Source organism: Entelurus aequoreus, linkage group LG13 (genome assembly GCF_033978785.1).
Source record: "Entelurus aequoreus isolate RoL-2023_Sb linkage group LG13, RoL_Eaeq_v1.1, whole genome shotgun sequence".
Taxonomy (NCBI): domain Eukaryota; kingdom Metazoa; phylum Chordata; class Actinopteri; order Syngnathiformes; family Syngnathidae; genus Entelurus; species Entelurus aequoreus.
Genome location: NC_084743.1, coordinates 18,381,360 through 18,398,859, shown reverse-complemented (window position 1 = coordinate 18,398,859; position 17,500 = coordinate 18,381,360). Strand labels below are relative to the sequence as shown.

The 17,500-nt window shown below is 37.1% G+C and overlaps 2 protein-coding genes and 1 long non-coding RNA gene across 4 annotated transcripts in view; 2 read left to right on the top strand and 1 right to left on the bottom strand.

Annotated features, from left to right (window-relative positions):
• Nucleotides 1-17,500, top strand: part of LOC133663222 (frizzled-7-like) — a 791,936-nt gene that overhangs the window by 229,963 nt on the left and 544,473 nt on the right. The window lies entirely within an intron of this gene.
• The window catches only part of LOC133663220 (neuropilin-2-like), a 342,926-nt gene that overhangs the window by 299,889 nt on the left and 25,537 nt on the right, over nt 1-17,500 (top strand). Inside the window, exons 15-17 of one of the 2 annotated variants that reach the window (XM_062067530.1) lie at nt 2,704-2,800; nt 6,231-6,263; nt 15,779-16,813. In XM_062067530.1, coding sequence (XP_061923514.1) covers nt 2,704-2,800; nt 6,231-6,263; nt 15,779-16,146 — 498 coding nt within the window. In that variant the 3' untranslated portion in view covers nt 16,147-16,813. Of the gene's footprint in view, nt 1-2,703; nt 2,801-6,230; nt 6,264-15,778; nt 16,814-17,500 lie in introns of those variants that run through there. The other variant, XM_062067529.1, reaches the window with a different exon arrangement.
• The window catches only part of LOC133663224 (uncharacterized), a 50,397-nt gene that overhangs the window by 16,398 nt on the left and 16,499 nt on the right, over nt 1-17,500 (bottom strand). Inside the window, exons 3-4 of the long non-coding RNA XR_009828264.1 lie at nt 11,354-11,419; nt 973-1,143 (exon numbers count right to left, since the gene is read on the bottom strand). This is a non-coding gene — a long non-coding RNA (uncharacterized LOC133663224). The remainder of the gene's footprint in view (nt 1-972; nt 1,144-11,353; nt 11,420-17,500) is intronic.

The following is a 17,500-nucleotide window of genomic DNA, read 5'->3' as shown; positions in this document are numbered from 1 at the left end:
TCCAAGTCGGCGGTTCTTAAACTCGTTTCACCAACCATCCCCTCAGAAAACACTTGGCTCTCGAGTAAAGTTAAAGTTAAAGTACCCATGATTGTCACACACACACACACACTAGGTGTGACGAAATTATTCTCTGCATTTGACCCATCACCCTTGATCACACCCTGGGAGGTGAGGGGAGCAGTGAGCAGCAGCAGTGGCCGCGCCCGGGAATCATTTTTGGTGATTTAACCCCCAATTCCAACCCTTGATGCTGAGTGCCAAGCAGGGAGGTAATGGGTCCCATTTTTATAGTCTTTGGTATGACTCGGGACCTACCGATCTCAGGACAGACACTCTAACCACTAGGCCACTGAGCAGGTGGCCTAGTGACCATAATAACCAAAAAATAATAATATACAGTAGCGCAGTAGGCCTAAGTATTCATTAAAAACAAGGCAGATGTTTTATTTGACAAATATATTTAATATTGTTGTTCACTATAACATTACACACAATTTGAACAGTAACACTGTGTTACCCCAGGGTAGCTGCAGCTACAAAATGTAGCTTACCACCATCAGTGTGTGAATGTGGAGTATATATATATATGGATTGTTTTTGTGCAGAGAACTCCGGGCATTTTGCATATAATGCATATAATACTCTGTGACCCAGACCGCTCTGGCTGCAGTGCCCTCTGCTGGTTGTATGTCACATTTTAATATTTATACATTTTATTTGTGTATATTTTCAAATTTCAAAAATATATTTACACATACGCGTTTATTTATACAAATGATTTATTTATTTGTATATCACATTTGTATTTGTATATTTATTAATATATGCATATGTATTAATATCATATTGATATATATAAGTTGATGTGAGACAATTCTACTTCCATACACCGGACTATAAGCCGCAGATATATACGTTGCGAAATGAGTTATTTACACAGAAAGATTTGGTAAATGTTTATTTACATACCTTAATTGTTTCCAAACGGTGTCTGTAGCACGGCAGTAAAACGGCTGATCAAACAAAACAGAAGTCATCGTCATGGACCCACTAGCTGCAGAAGCTCGCTCTCCAATCAGCTAAACAGACTCAATAAATCCACGGTGACATTTTGGGAAATTTGCTGAGGAGTTTGTGAAACTGAAACAATACAAAAAGAATGCCATTGTAAGTTAGTAATACTAACACAGACACTAGTAAACGTGTTAGCATGTTAGCTTGATTACAAGTTAGCTTGTACAAATATGCTTTAACCACTAAAGGCCTTAGTTGGCCACATGCGTGGACAGCACCTTTTAGCTCTTATTTCCAAAATTGTGTACACTACTGAATTGGGGTCTTATGTGGACACGTATACTGCCATCTGGTGGTGTCAGAAGAGTATAACATTCAATGGAATTTTGAAAAAAAAGTGTAAAAATAAAAATGTGCATGTCACTACACATGAAGTACACATTTGTGTACTTATGGACTAAGTACATCATATCAAAAGATGATTTTTAATTTTTATTCTAATTAGGGTCCAATAAGCCCAAATAGCAAAGAGAAATAAAAAAAGCATGTAAACAAACAGCTTGGGCCTTAAGAGGTTAAAACACTCCTGTAGACGTCACACATGGGACGGTTTGGTAAGTATGAATAGTTTTAGATATATTGTAAAACTTCCAAACGTTTCTTGGAGTGATGAATGAAGAATCCATACGAGTAGAAGCGCTATGGATGGCCGGAAGACGAACACCAACACCCTTAACCCTGTAAGACCCAAATATAGAAAAACCTAAAAAAATATATATATTTGACCTTTCAGATGTTGTTGTAGGAGGCATTTGATGCATAAAGTTAAAAAAAAAAAAAAATGTATGTATGTTTTTAGAGAAATGTTGTAATATTGCAACATTGGGCTTTGATGGTAGCAGAATTTCTGTATTTGTACTCACGTTGTCTGAACAACTAAGGGTTCATTTGCAGGGTTTATTGCTTACTTAGCCCCATTACGGTATATACCATTAATAATAGTCACACATTAGTTATATTTTTATGAAGTCATTTATTACAAATATAAAAAATATGAAACAAGATAAAACTCTTAAAAAACGCTTTTTCCCCCTCTTTTATAATTGCAACAATTATATAACAAGCTCTAAATGAAATTTGATGCATCTGTTCCACAATAACTACATATGTATATGCTCTAGACATTGTAATAACAACCAAAAAATGTATAAAATACATTTTAATTACTTGAATCTGATTAATCCAGTCCAATGAAACAAAAAGATGTTGTTCGAAGGAAACCTTGAGAGGTTGTGTGAGTTCATGGCCAGAAGGCGTGACTTATAAACACATTTACGATCCAATAGCCTTGTGAGACTGAACAATAGGACCCAAATGACCATGTAAATGTGGTAAAATAATAAAAATATATATAACAGATTGTTTTTTAGGATGGTTAAAGGTAACGTTGTAATTTTACAACAAGGGGTGTTAACAGGGTTAAATGGAAGGACAACTGCAGTGAGCAAACTCATCCATAAGAAGGCAGCATAGCACAAATAATAAAACCCTTTCTATGTGTATTTGCTTGGTTTTGTTTTTTTTTAAACCAAAAAAAAATATTTTAAGCCGCATATTGTCTGGAATTTACAGAATCTCATGTCAATCTGCGAATGAAACTGATCTCATGGTCTCCTCCCTCTGCAGGTGGTGTTTGAAGGGTTCTTCGACCACCCCACCAGGGGCCACATCCGCATTGACAACATTCACATGAGTAACAGCATCAGTCTGGAGCAGTGTACACGTAAGTCCGATGACGCCAGGCAAAAAGAAAGTAGGAGAAGTCATTATTAGATTTAGCATTTACAGGCGTTAAGAAGGAGGAATAACAAATGAAACTAGGCCACAAACTGCCGTCGGGCATTTTGACTTATCTTTTATTACATATCTTTTTTCATTTTAGTTTTCAACATCACCCACCCTGTAATTTTACGATTCTCATCCTTTCTTCTCTTGCTCTCTCATGTCCCATCTCGGTGCTCACTTTGGGTCATCATCAGGCTTTCAAATGAAACGAGCCTCCGAGCAATATTTTGGGGGTAGGAGTGTGTGTGTGTGTGTGTGTGTGTGTGTGTGTGTGTGTGTCAGAATGACACACACTTCTAATAGTTAGTGCAGTGTTTTTCAACCTTTTTTGAGCCAAGGCACAGTTTTTGCGCTGAAAAAATGCGGAGGCACACCACCAGCAGAAATCATTAAAAAACTAAACTCAGTTGACAGTAAAAAGTCGTCGTCGCAAATGTTGGGTGTGACTTTAAACCAGGGGTGGGCAATTCATTTTTACTGGGGGCCGCATGAGCAACCCGAGCACTGCTGGAGGGCCACATTAACAATATTTCAATTAAATTTTGCTCAATATTATTTTTGATGTATACCGTAAGATAAATAATAATAATAATAATTAATAATAATGCTTTCATTTAACCTAACTTAACTTTATACAAAAAGCACTGCTTTGGAAATCATTTGTACCCCTTTCAGAGATCACATTTAGTTCCCCTTAAACATCCTCATGTTGCACAATGAAATGTAAGCATAGGATGAAGTGTGCATTCCTGTAACTTTCTCTAGCAACAGCATTCCATGATTAATATCAATAAATTAACATTAATAATAAATGACAGTAGAATAAGCACACGTATGACTGAGGAGTCATATTGTAACTTTGTGTGGTGTTTGAGTTGTCGGACTTTTTGTGTGGCCATAAACGCACCAGTGGTTTAGTGGTATGCGTGTTGGTGACAGATGACAAGTTGGTTTTGGCCTGGTTTGTACGGCAGAAAATGACTAGTTTTTCGAGATAGAAGTGTTTTACTCATGTTTTTGGTGTGGTTATGGCCGAATATAAACAGTTTTGCTCAATAAAGTGATCGATATAATTCCTGGCCTCGAAGCATCTCGATAGACGTTACAATAATTGAACGGTGTTCAATGGAACGGTGTTGATGAACACCGTTAGGGCCGCTTGTTGTCACTGTCACTCAAAGATGCATTGCAAAATTACACAGAATAAATGTGTTTATTTTGTTTAAAATTCAGATGGGATTTGATTTGGTGCGTGGCATATATTTGCTGTGCGCAGAGGACGCTTGAGCAGTGCGCAATTGCGCAGGCGCGCACCTTAGAGGGAACGTTGCTTGGCAGTCCATGTCTTGTTGAAAACACGCCATTCGTCATCAACTTTTCTCTTATTAGCGTCTCGGGTGTGAACCGTGCATCACTTGTCGCTGTGCACCTTCACTCACAGGTTACACACGGACATACGCCCATAAATAACACTTTTCAAAATAAAAGCAGCACAGTTGTATTGCGCGCACGACATAGATGTTTTTTCAACTTTATTTTGTAATTTGTGATTGCAGCTGTTCACATTCACTCACAATCACACACGAGCACACGTCCACACGGAAGTAATACAAATAACGCTTTTCAAAACAAAAGCAGCACCGTTGTATTGCACACTCGACATAGATACTTTTTTTAATTTATTTTGTAATTTATGATTGGCCTCACGCGGGCCGGACAGGGACGCACAAAGGGCCGGATGTGGCCCGCGGGCCGCAGAATGCCCAGGTCGGCTTTAAACCATAACCAAGCATAGCTCTTGTCTCAAATAGGTGTACTGTCACATCACGCCGTGACTTATTTTGAGTTTTTTGCTGTTTTCCTGTGTGTAGTGTTTTAGTTCTTGTCTTGCACTCCTATTTTGGTGGCTTTTTCTCTTTTGTGGAATTAACACATTATTATGCCTAATTTGGACAACCAGGTATGGTGAAGATAAGGTCCTTTTTTTAAAAAAATTATTAAATAAAATAAGAAACTTAAACATAGAAACTAGTAATTAATGAAAATGAGTAAAATTAACTGTTAAAGGTTAGTACTATTAGTGGACCAGCAGCACGCACACTCATGTGTGCTTACGGACTGTATCCTTTGCTATTGATATATATTGATATATAATGTAGGAACAAGAATATTAATAACAGAAAGAAACAACCCTTTTGTGTGAATGAGTGTAAATGGGGGAGGGAGGTTTTTTGGGTTGGTGCACTAATTGTAAGTGTATCTTGTGTTTTTTATGTTGATTTAATTAAACAACAAAAAAATGATACCGATAATAAAAAAAAAACGATACCGATAATTTCCAATATTACATTTTAAAGCATTTATCGGCTGACATCTCTAGTTTTTACCCTTCTTTGTGGGGACATTGTTGATTGTCATGCTCGGATGTACATTGTGGACGCCGTATTTGCTCCACAGTAAGTCTTTGCTGTCGTCCAGCATTCTGTTTTTGTTTACTTTGTAGCCAGTTCAGTTTTAGTTTCGTTCTGCATAGCCTTCCCTAAGCTTCAGTGCCTTTTCTTAGGGGCCCTCACCTTTTGTTTATTTTTGGTTTAAGCATTAGATACATTGTTACCCGCTGTTTCTGACATCTACAAAGCAATTAGCACCGGCTGCCACCTACTGATATGGAAGAGTATTACACGGTTACTCTGCCGAGCTCTATAAACATCTTACTGAGATCATTTATGACCAAAACCCTTAAAACAAGTAAAACACTCTAACATAAAATCTGCTTAGTGAGAAGAATTATCTTATCAGACAGAAAATAAGCAAATATCACCCTTATTTGAGATATTTCATCTCACTTAGATTTCAGTTTTTGCAGTGTGGGATTATATTCCCAGTTTTGATATCGGACGTCTGGTCACTTATAGCATATAAGAATATTCTATTACTGTTAAGCAAACTATGAATAATAAAACATGTGTCCTTTATCATAGCTCCAAGATGGCGGCCCCGCGTCTCGTCATCGCGGTCGATGCTGCGTCTACTTATAAGATGTCTATGGTTTCCTTCTTAAAGATCTAAAAAAAATATTTGAGAATGTCCCCCGGGGCCTTAATTTTCCCAGGTTTGGCATAGAGTATATGGCAATGATGGTTATGTAGTGTGTTCCGGGTTATTATACAACAGAATGAAATGATGTTCTCCTCACATAAACGTTCTTATAGCAATGATCATCATCATTGCACACTGATGAATACTGTAAATTAGCCGTGTGCGTCCCACTGAAAGCAGACAATTATTACAGCGAACATTCTCCAACCTGAAGAGGCGACCATAAAAGAGCCATCAAATAATTATTATTTTTTTCTTGTTATTTACAGAGCCTTTTCCTCCATTGACTCCCGGCATAACAAGTAAGTGTCTTTTATATTTCCTGTGCAAAAATGTCTGCGCTTCCTGCTTGTGGCTCAGCTCAGCTTCAAGCCCTGCTTGGTCTTAAATAACATTATCTGTGGACGTTTCATCAAAAGTTGTCATTCATTCCAAAAAAAAAACCTTCAACAATTTCTGACTGAAATGCAACATTTAGTTACACGTACATAACTAAAACAAAGCAGGTTAGCTTGTATGCATAAAGAACATGTGCATACTTCATGTACAGTAGAGAAGGGATTCATATGGTTTTTGGGTGAATCTCGTGTGAGAGGAAGAGGGGGGTTGATCATTTTGCAATGCAGTTTGCTGAAAATGATGGAAAGTGCCACTCTGCATGGCAACCGACGTTGTGGTTGATGTTGGAATTGCCCCAAAACTAGAGATAAATGCTTTAAAATGTAATATCGGAAATTATCGGTATCGGTTTAAAAATTATCGGTATCGGTTTCAAAAAGTAAAATGTATGGCTTTTTAAAACGCCGCTGTGTACACGGACGTAGGGAGAAGTACAGAGCGCCAAAAAACCTTAAAGGCACTGCCTTTGCGTGCCGGCCCAGTCACATAACATATACGACTTTTCACACACACAAGTGAATGCAAGGCATACTTGGTCAACAGCCATACAGGTCACACTGAGGGTGGAGGTATAAACAACTTTAACACTGTTACAAATATGTGCCACACTGTGAACCCACACCAAACAAGAATGACAAACACGTTTCGGGAGAACATCCGCATCGTAACACAACATAAACACAACAGCACAAATACCCAGAACCCCTTGCAGCACTAACTCTTCCGGGACGCTACAATATACACCCCCCGCTACCCCCTACCCCCGTCCACCTCAACCTCCTCATGCTCTCTACGGGAGAGCATGTCCCAAATTCCAAGCTGCTGTTTTGAGGCATGTTAAAAAAAAAAAAATGCACTTTGTGACTTCAATAATAAATATGGCAGTGCCATGTTGGCATTTTTTTTCTCCATAACTTGAGTTGATTTATTTTGGAAAACCTTGTTACATTGTTTAATGCATCCAGCGGGGCATCACAACAAAATTAGGCATAATAATGTGTTAATTCCACGACTGTATATATCGGTATCGGTTGATGTCTGAATCGGTAATTAAAGAGTTGGACAATATCGGAATATCGGCAAAAAAGCCATTATTGGACATCTCTACCCAAAACCCATTCTAATGCCATCTGGCGGCTAAAGTGGATAGTGCACGCCCCAAATTTGTCACGTTTCTTGTGTCAGGTAAACTGCGACAAATGGGGCAATATGAATCCCCTTCCTACTGTGTATATATATATATATATATATATATATATATATATATATATATATATATATATATATATATATATATATATATATATATATATATATATATATATATATATATACACTATTCAGTATGAGGACTCACTGCACTGTCCAAACATGTCTTCCTGCACACGGGCTGATATTCTTGGTTGTGTGTCCGGTCCTTAGTGGATCTGAGTGGGAAAAGTCACAAATGTATTTGCTGAACTGCTGAGTCGTTAGTCTGACATGACTGGCTTTAATATTTCAATGGACTATAAGATTAATGTGATGGAAAATGTTACAGTTGAAAAATGTTTCGTTGTTCCTTTTTTCAGTGAGATGAATCAGTTATGTATTTTCATGTAAGAGATACATTAGCACATGCAGCAACATAGGTTATGGCCACACTCATGACATCAGGGGTGGGTGATACTGCCCATTTTGGTACCGATCTGATACCAAGTAAACACGGGACCGGCGTCATTGGATGAGTTTGTGGTAGTTCCTTTTAATTTGTTGATGGTGATTATAATCAGCGTAAAACCGAGGACCGAGATTTTAGGCAACCAATAAACTAATTGATTCGTCAACAAACTCACTGTACAGTGGAACCTCCATTTACAGACTTAATTGGTTCTTAAACATAGTCCGTAAACTGAAAAGTTTGTATAGTGAAGCATAGTTCCTCATAAGAAGAAACAATGTATAAAGTTAAAGTACCAATGATAGTCACACACACACACTAGGTGTGGCGAAGTTATTCTCTGCATTTGACCCATCACCCTCGATCACCCCCTGGGAGGTGAGGGGAGCAGTGAGCAGCAGCGGTGGCCGCTCCCGGGAATAATTTTTGGTGATTCAACCCCCAATTCCAACCCTTGATGCTGAGATATATATATATATATATATATATATATATATATATATATATATATATATATATATATATATATATATATATATATATATATATATATATATATATATATATATATATATATATACATATATATATATATATATGCATATATATATATATATATATATATATATATATATACATATATATATATATTTATATATGTATATACTGTATATATTTATATGTATATATACACACATATATATATATATATATACACATATATATATATATATATATATACATGTATATATATATACGTGTGTATATATATATATATATATATATACACACGTATATATATATACGTGTGTATATATATATATATATATATATATATATATATATATATATATATACGTGTGTATATATATATATATATATATATATATATATATATATATATATATATATACGTGTGTATATATATATATATATATATATATATATATATATATACACACATGTATATACATACACATATATATGTGTATATATACTCGAGAATTGACATCCCACTTATGATGATGAGAAAGACCCGAAAAAAGACTTGTTTGCAGCCCTTTTTTTTCTTGTGTGAGAATTGATTAATTCTTCTAAACGGAAATATATAAACATCCATCAGTCGGCATCTCAGTGAGAGCAGACATTGTACTGTAAGTGATTGTTTAACATTGTGAGGGATTGTTTTATTATGTCCATAGTTTGTATATGTTTTTTTAGCACTTAGCAATACTGCTACATGATGCTTAGTGTTTCACTAAAGCTGAATCTGTTTAGCACACAGCTTCTAAAACTAATAATAATCCTTATAGTCAGGATAAATAATATGAAGTTCTGGATCATCATTTTGTTATAACTCATGAAGTCTGCCATGAGTAGTAGTGGTGTTGTTGTTGTTGAAGGGAAAAGCGAACGTTGTGATGCATCTGTGAAATTAATATGCTGCTGTATGCTTGAAATGAGCAACATACATAAATATTACATGTTTTTATGAATGTTACCGCATTACATTTATACTTACAGTGTGTATATAAAACCTTAGAGGTGTTTGGATGTTTTTTAAGGACTTTACAGGCGGAATATTGACTGCATTGTTAGCTGACTTCTGCTATCGATTTTTTTATATTTAGAATGCATAAAAAAATTAAAAGATGTGTTCTTGTGTTACAATTTCCCTTCAAGCATTTCAAATTCTAAACTTTGCAATAGCAAAAAAAATTTGTATGAAGTGTGTGTGTGTGTGTGCGTGTGAGTGTGCGTGTGTGTGCATGTGTGTGGGTGCGTGTGCGTGTGTATGTGTGTGTGTGTGTGTGTGTGTGTGTGTGTGTGTGTCTCGTTTGCACCCCTGGTGGTGAAATCTATCAAAATGAGGATGGTCCCAAAAAGGAGGGATTTTTCAAATTGACTGTGTGTTGGTTTTAAAAGTGCTCCCCCTCTGGTCAACATATGAAATAACATGTGTGCGTAAAAATTTGAAGTGCTCCCCCTCTGGCCAACGTATGTGATAACAAGTCTGTGTAAGAAATTGAAATGCGCCCCAATTGCCCAAAATTTATTTTTAAAAATTCATAAATATGTATAGAGACATACTGTAATAACTTGAAGTAAATAATGAAGATTAAAAACCAATTACAAACAAAAAAACAAAAACAAAATAATTAACTAAAAGCTTTCCTTTTTTATATTTGCATAGTCTGTATATATTATTAATGTTGTAAATACAAATCTGTATATATCTAGAAAGGGTGGTCCTAAAGAGGTAGGCATTTCTCAGAGGTCTCAAAAAGGTAACAAATACAAGAATGTGTGTGTGCGCATGTGTGCGTGAGAAATCATCATAAACATTGTTTGGTTAGTGTCAGTTGTGTTCCATTCCAAAAATAGTCCAAAAAAAATAGAGTGAAACCGTCTGATGACCTACTCAGGCTCATTTACAAGTACCGTATTTTTCGGAGTATAAGTCGCTCCGGAGTATAAGTCGCACCGGCCGAAAATGCATAATAAAGAAGGGAAAAAACATATATAAGTCGCACTGGAGTATAAGTCACATTTTGGGGGGGAAATGTATTTGATAAAACCCAACACCAAGACTAGACATTTGAAAGGCTATTTAAAATAAATAAAGAATAGTGAACAACAGGCTGAATAAGTGTACGTTATATGAGGCATAAATAACCAACTGAGAACGTGCCTGGTATGTTAACGTAACATATTATGGTAAGAGTCATTCAAATAACTATAACATATAGAACATGCTATATGTTTACCAAACAATCTGTCACTCCTAATCGCTAAATCCCATGAAATCTTATACGTCTAGTCTCTTACGTGAATGAGCTAAATAATATTATTTGATATTTTACGCTAATGTGTTAATAATTTCACACATAAGTCGCTCCTGAGTATAAGTCGCACCCCCGGCCAAACTATGAAAAAAAACTGCGATTTATAGTCCGAAAAATACGGTAATCAGATTACAGTCAGTTTAAACGGGGGGAGTGTTTTTCATAAGCATACAGCTTTGGATATATACAGAAGTATATTATAGATGGCGATGGACAGTCAGTACAAAAATATACAAAAGATAAGAATAGTTCTGTAAAATCTGTTGTGCATATTTATCTTCCTCCGCTCCTTCCTTTCATCTTCCCATGTACTGACCCACACATCCTTCTGGACCCACACCGCACTCACCTCCATCTATCCACACCAGCAAGTCACAGTCCAGAATCTGCATTCCGCTAAACGCATGGCATGTGCATTTGCACGTTAACACGCCGTTTGCATCAACCTCAGCGCGTTGATGAAAAACAGCAAGAGGAAGTCACTCACCTCGCTTGGGACGTAGACTCCGAGTCATTTTACCCCGCATTTGCATTTCTTTGCATACGGCCGCCGCTGTGAATACCAAGCAAACATTAGGTGTTAAATAATGTTTGCTGCCACGGCTAGGTGCGCACATTTCAGTTAATTTCTGCAAAAATCCTGACCATTTGCCAAACCAATTTGAAAATAATCATTGGGAAACATGTTTAAAGATATTTAGCAAGCCTGGTAAACAATGTCGGAAAGACGGTTTTCAGCATGCGTTCGCACCTGAACAGGGTTTGTAAATAGGAAAGTTTGTACAGTGGAACCTCGCTTTATGAACGTTTCGATTTACGAGCTTTTAGAACGAGCCAATACGCTTCATTCATTCATTTTGTGTCAGAAGGGGTTCCGTACTTGTGAGTGGGCCATTAACGTACTCCTCACAATAGTAATTTTCCTGTCCATTCCACGCTGGTTTTGTTGTCTTTTTGGGACTCGTATCGAGTTGTCAAATTTTGTCCATTTTGACAACTCGATACGAGTCCCAAAAAGACAACAAAACAGCGTGGAATGGAGGGAAAATTACTATTTGTGAGGAGTACGTTAATGGCACTCACAAGTACGGAAACATTGACAAAGCACACTGCAAAAAGTCAGTGTTCAAAAACAAGAAAAGAAAAATACAAAAATGAGGGGTATTTTATTTGAACTAAGCAAAATTATCTGCAAATAGAACAAGAAAATTCGGCTTGTCAAGACTTTCCAAAACAAGTAAAATTAGCTAATCTCAATGAACCCAAAAATACCTTCAAATAAGTATATTCTCACTAATAACAACTGTACTACTATATGAGTACGTATTTTCTATTGTTTCGTTGAAAATAAGCAAAGTCCATTTGGCTGTCATCTGTTTTAATTATGAGACACAATTATGTCAAAGTCATGATTTTTGTTTTTCATGCTTGAAATAAGAAATTATTACTTTAAAAAAGTAGTTTTATACTTGTGAGTGTTGATGACACAACTTTGCATCAGTTGATATTCTAGTTTCAAGCATGTTTTACTCAATATAGGTCATCAAATCTCAGCAACAAGCTGTAATATCTTACTGAGATCATTTAGGACCAAAACCCTTAAAACAAGTAAAACACTCAAACATAAAATCTGCTTAGTGAGAAGAATGATCTTATCAGACAGAAAATAAGCAAATATCACCCTTATTTGAGATATTTCATCTTACTTAGATTTCAGTTTTTGCAGTGCAGGCTTCGTACTACAGCAAGTTTTAATTGTGATGAGACCGGACTTTTCTGGAAAAATATGCCAGAGCAGACTTATTTCACAGCGGAGAAAAAGACTCTTTCAAGGCCATTGACAAAGCGAGAAGAACTAGCTGAACTGTCCTCATATGCAGCCGCCCTGCCAAAAAGCACACACACTGTCACTAGCTCCGTGGTGCACTGAGTTTGATATCACAATGAATAGGAATAAACCTTGTCGGTAATCTTCCCAGGATGGTGGGGGATTGAAGGCTTCCTGTGGATACTTCCTGAATCTTTCAAACCGTACATTGCTTTCTTTGGACTCGTATTGAGCTAGCAAAACTGGAAACATGATGTAAAAAAACTATTAAAAAAACACTTAAAAAGCACACAGACTAGTACGAAGCACAAAAGGTAATGATAGCATTGCTCCGCTGACTGAATGAGTACTGGAGATGGATATGCTTCCGGGCACAAAATGTGTGGCTGAAAAAAATGTGTACACTGAGACAAGGTTCGTACATCAAAGCATAATGTTATTACGCCTATGGTTCCTAAATCGAAACGTTCTTACAACGAGGGGTTTGTAAATCGAGGTCCCACTGTGTTTACAATAGCAATTGATTAGTCATTAGTCATCAATATGTCACGATGAAACATACGGCCAGATACTGTGAAGGATATAAATGTTACACAGAGAGATCATCACATATTCTTCTGAAGAACCAGCGTCCTCTGCAGCGGGTATTTGTTTTAGTCAGTTACCGTATTTTCTGGACTATAAGATGCTACTTTTTATTACCAAGCTTTAAACACTGCGGCTAATCTGTGGATTTTTTCTTCCCTACAGCCATAATGTTTTGTATACAACAAACGTACATAGTAGTAACGTCGACACAGAGACTGAAAGGTGTGTTATTGTTTGTGCTACGGCGTCTTCTTTTGGACGAGTTCGCTCACTGCAGGCGCTGCGAGTTTGAAAGTCTACAGTACTTCCTTCCGTTTTGTGCCTTGAACCGGAAATATGAGTGCCGTTCCGTTCCGCCTCCTAGCCTCAGTTTTACAACATAATTACAACTATTCATACTTACTCAAATGTCACATGTTTGATAGTAGTTTTTTCATGCATATTTTCACGTGTTACCGTTATGTAATCAAGCATTAGCTAAGATGCTAACACGTTTACAAGTGTCTGTTTTAGTATTAATAACTTAGAACGGCATCAGTAAATTCACCAAAACGTCATTGTAGAGTTATTGAGTCTATTTAGCTGATTGGAGAGCGAGCTTCTGCAGCTAGTGGGTCTATGATGCCGACTTATGTTTTGTTTGAGCAACCGTTTTACTGCCGTGTTACAGACACCGTTTGGAAACAATTAAGGTATGTAAATAAACATTTACCAAATCTTTTTGTGTAAATATTTCATTTCGCAATGTATATATCTGCGGCTTATATGTATGGAAGTAGAATTGTCTCACATCAACTTATATATATCAATATGATATTAATACATATGCATATATTAATAAAAATACAAATACAAATGTGATATACAAATAAATAAATAATTTGTATAAATAAACGCATATTTGTAAATATATTTTTGAGATTTGAAAATATATACAAATACAATGTATAAATATAAAAATGTGACATACAAATAAATCAAGAATTTGTATAAATAAACGTGTATTTGTAAATATATTTTTGAGATTTGAATAGAAATATGCTTGATTTTGTATTTGTATTTGTATTGAATTTGCATATGCTAATCGCTTTTTTGCTTTTGTGTCGATGAGACATTCCTACCACCAACCAGATGCACAAATAAATGTGACCTACACACTCCCCTGAACAACCAGCAGAGGGCACTGCAGCCAGAGCGGTCTGGGTCACAGAGCATTATATGCAAAATGCCCGGAGTTCTCTGCACAAAAACAATCCACGTCTTTACAGAGAGAACGCACAACGGGCCTGAGCTTGCTAACGTTAGCGTTATATTAGCTAATGCTAATTTATCCAGTTAATCTGAAAGACTGTGCTAGCTGCTTATTTTATTGTATCAACGCCGTTTAATGACCTTGTCCCGATGTAGATATTGATCTTTTATCAGTGCCATGTGTGTCAAATCATCATCATACATCAATCATCATATGACCCTCCCTAGTGTGCCCCTGATTGGCTTGCCAGTGTCTGACCATGTCTGTGACCCAGACCGCTCTGGCTGCAGTGCCCTCTGCTGGTTGTTCAGGGGGGGGTGTAGGTCACATTTATTTGTGCATCTGGTTTGTGGGAGGAATGTCTCATCGACACAAAAGCAAAAAAGCGATCCACATATGCAAATTCAATACAAATACAAAATCAAGCATATTTATATTCAAATCTCAAAAATATATTTACAAACACACGTTTATTTATACAAATTCTTGATTTATTTGTATGTCACATTTTTATATGTATACATTTTATTTGTATATATTTTCAAAACTCAAAAATATATTTACAAATATGCGTTTATACACATTATTTATTTGTATATACATTTGTATTTGTATATTTATTAATATATGCACGTGTATTAATATCATATGGATATATATAAGTTGATGTGAGACGATTCTACTTCCATACACCGGACTATAAGCCGCAGACATATACGTTGCGAAATTAGATATTTACACAGAAAGATTTGGTAAATGTTTATTTACATACCTTAATTGTTTCCAAACGTTGTCTGTAAAACGGTTGATCAGACAATTCTACTTCCATACCGGTGCAGCTGATATATGGAAGGAAACACAAAACGGTTAATATACCGGTGCACTCTATAGTCTGGAAAATAGGTACATATTTCCTGAAAAAATAGCCCTATTTTGCAAAACATCCACTGCAGAGAACGATGGGTTCCAATGAGGATATCCACCCCAAAAATCTTGAGCCTAAATGGGAGATGTTTTTGCGTGGTCAATTTAGGTTTCAGTAAGACTAACAAGTACAGCAAGCAGGCTTCTATATTCACCAAACCGTGGTTGTTCTGGTAGAGGCACACAATAATGGTGGTAGTCGCCAATGAAGAAGGGTTTTGCTAATGGTCAATCATAGCTTTTAACCACCTTGTGTCGCCTGCATGCCTGCCTCCCACCATTGCTGAACCAACTAGTAACGTGTCCTCCTACCCCCCCAGGGGGTGCCATGTCTGGGATGGAACCTACTGTAGACACAGTGGAAGTGCAGACCATTGCTGCCCACTGGTACTACTTGTTAGCGGGAGGAGGCGCCCTCTTTCTTCTGGTGTCTGTAATTGTGGCGGCGGTATTGTGCTGCTCTCGGTACCATCGGGGGTCCAAGAAGAGCGGCGGTAGCCACCATCATTCGGTGACGTACCATAACAGCCAGCATCTCAGTCACCCAAACTGCTTCTACAACCGCAACTCCAGCTGTAACCTGACCCACAACCAAAACCTGCCTCAGCCTGATAGCGGGCCGAGCCTTGAGCCCATGCTGGCGGTCAAACCGGAGAAAGAAGACGACTGCGGTGATTCGCGGTGTTGAAACCTGGACTGTGTGGGACTCAAACCCCATTTGAACTTCCTGGAAGTCTCTATTCAGCCGGGGTCGCCTCTTTGGATACATGACGACACCTTCCTGTTGCCAATGATTGACGCAATGGACTGATCAGGATGCACCTTCTCTTCCACTTCCTGCTTGACTTGGCCACGTTACGCCGATGAGAGAAGAACAATTCCTAACTTGACTCTCACTGACCGGTTCTGTCGTCCAGTGAGACCGGATAACATTCACCTGAAACGGAGCACACCGTGGAACCCGTTTCTTCTTCTTCTTGGGTGGAATTCAGAGCAGGATGCATCTGTGGGGTCCACTCTGATCCGTGGTGTGGACTTGATAACCTGTCCTCGGGGTCATGTAGGACATGGAAACAGTTTTTGTGGTTTAGAGACGGAAAGATTCGGCGAATGACACCTTCAATGTCAGGTGTGACGTTCCTTTGGTCAGTCGCTGAAGACCCTCTTCCTGGTGTCCACACACAAAACCTATCTGCACCTTGGGCTATGTCCACACAAACACTGCTCTTTTTTCTTTTTTTTCTTTGTCTTTTCTGAACTGCATTTTATATCACTAAAAGTATGCCTCGAGAAAAGCTCAGTTTTTGACCGTGTAATCAGGGGTGTCAAATTTATTTTCGCCGCAGTTATGGCTGTCCTCAGAGGGCCGCTTGTAAAAGTGAGTAATAAATTAATATCAATTAGGGTTGCCAACGTTAACACATGTGATTAATTTAAAATATATATATATGTTAGCCAAGGCATGGCTAACGTATTATTTTGAAAGAAAATGAACTGTCATAGATGTGTCCGTTTGGAGAAGGAAGTCGGCATTTTACGACGTATAACTTCACTTCCGCGCTTTCTTTTCCTTTGGCGCACTGCCATCAGAAGAGTCTGCCTCATGCAAAAAAAATTTTGTATAGTATCTTTTACGAAAGTGCCTCGCAGCAATGGCGCATAAACTTCATAAAGCAAGGACCGCCTGTATTTATTTCATATTTAGTTTGAGTTTGAGTTTATTTCGAACATGCAAGCATGCAACATGATACATCACAATTTCCCGTTTCTCTTTTCAACATGTTCGAAAAGGAGTAGGAAGAAGCAGAGCTTATTTAATCCTACCCCTTTTCTTTACATAACAGTTGCAAAACTTTTTGTTCACTTCCTGTTCACAATTTATTCACAATAAACTCCATAAGTAATCACAATAAAAATTAATAAATAAATAATAGTAAGAATTTAATAATAGTAATTGGTGAAGTAAGTCATATTTCATATGATGAGATAAGTAAGATTACTTTAAGAATGAATGAATGGATGGATGAAATAAATTGAGAATG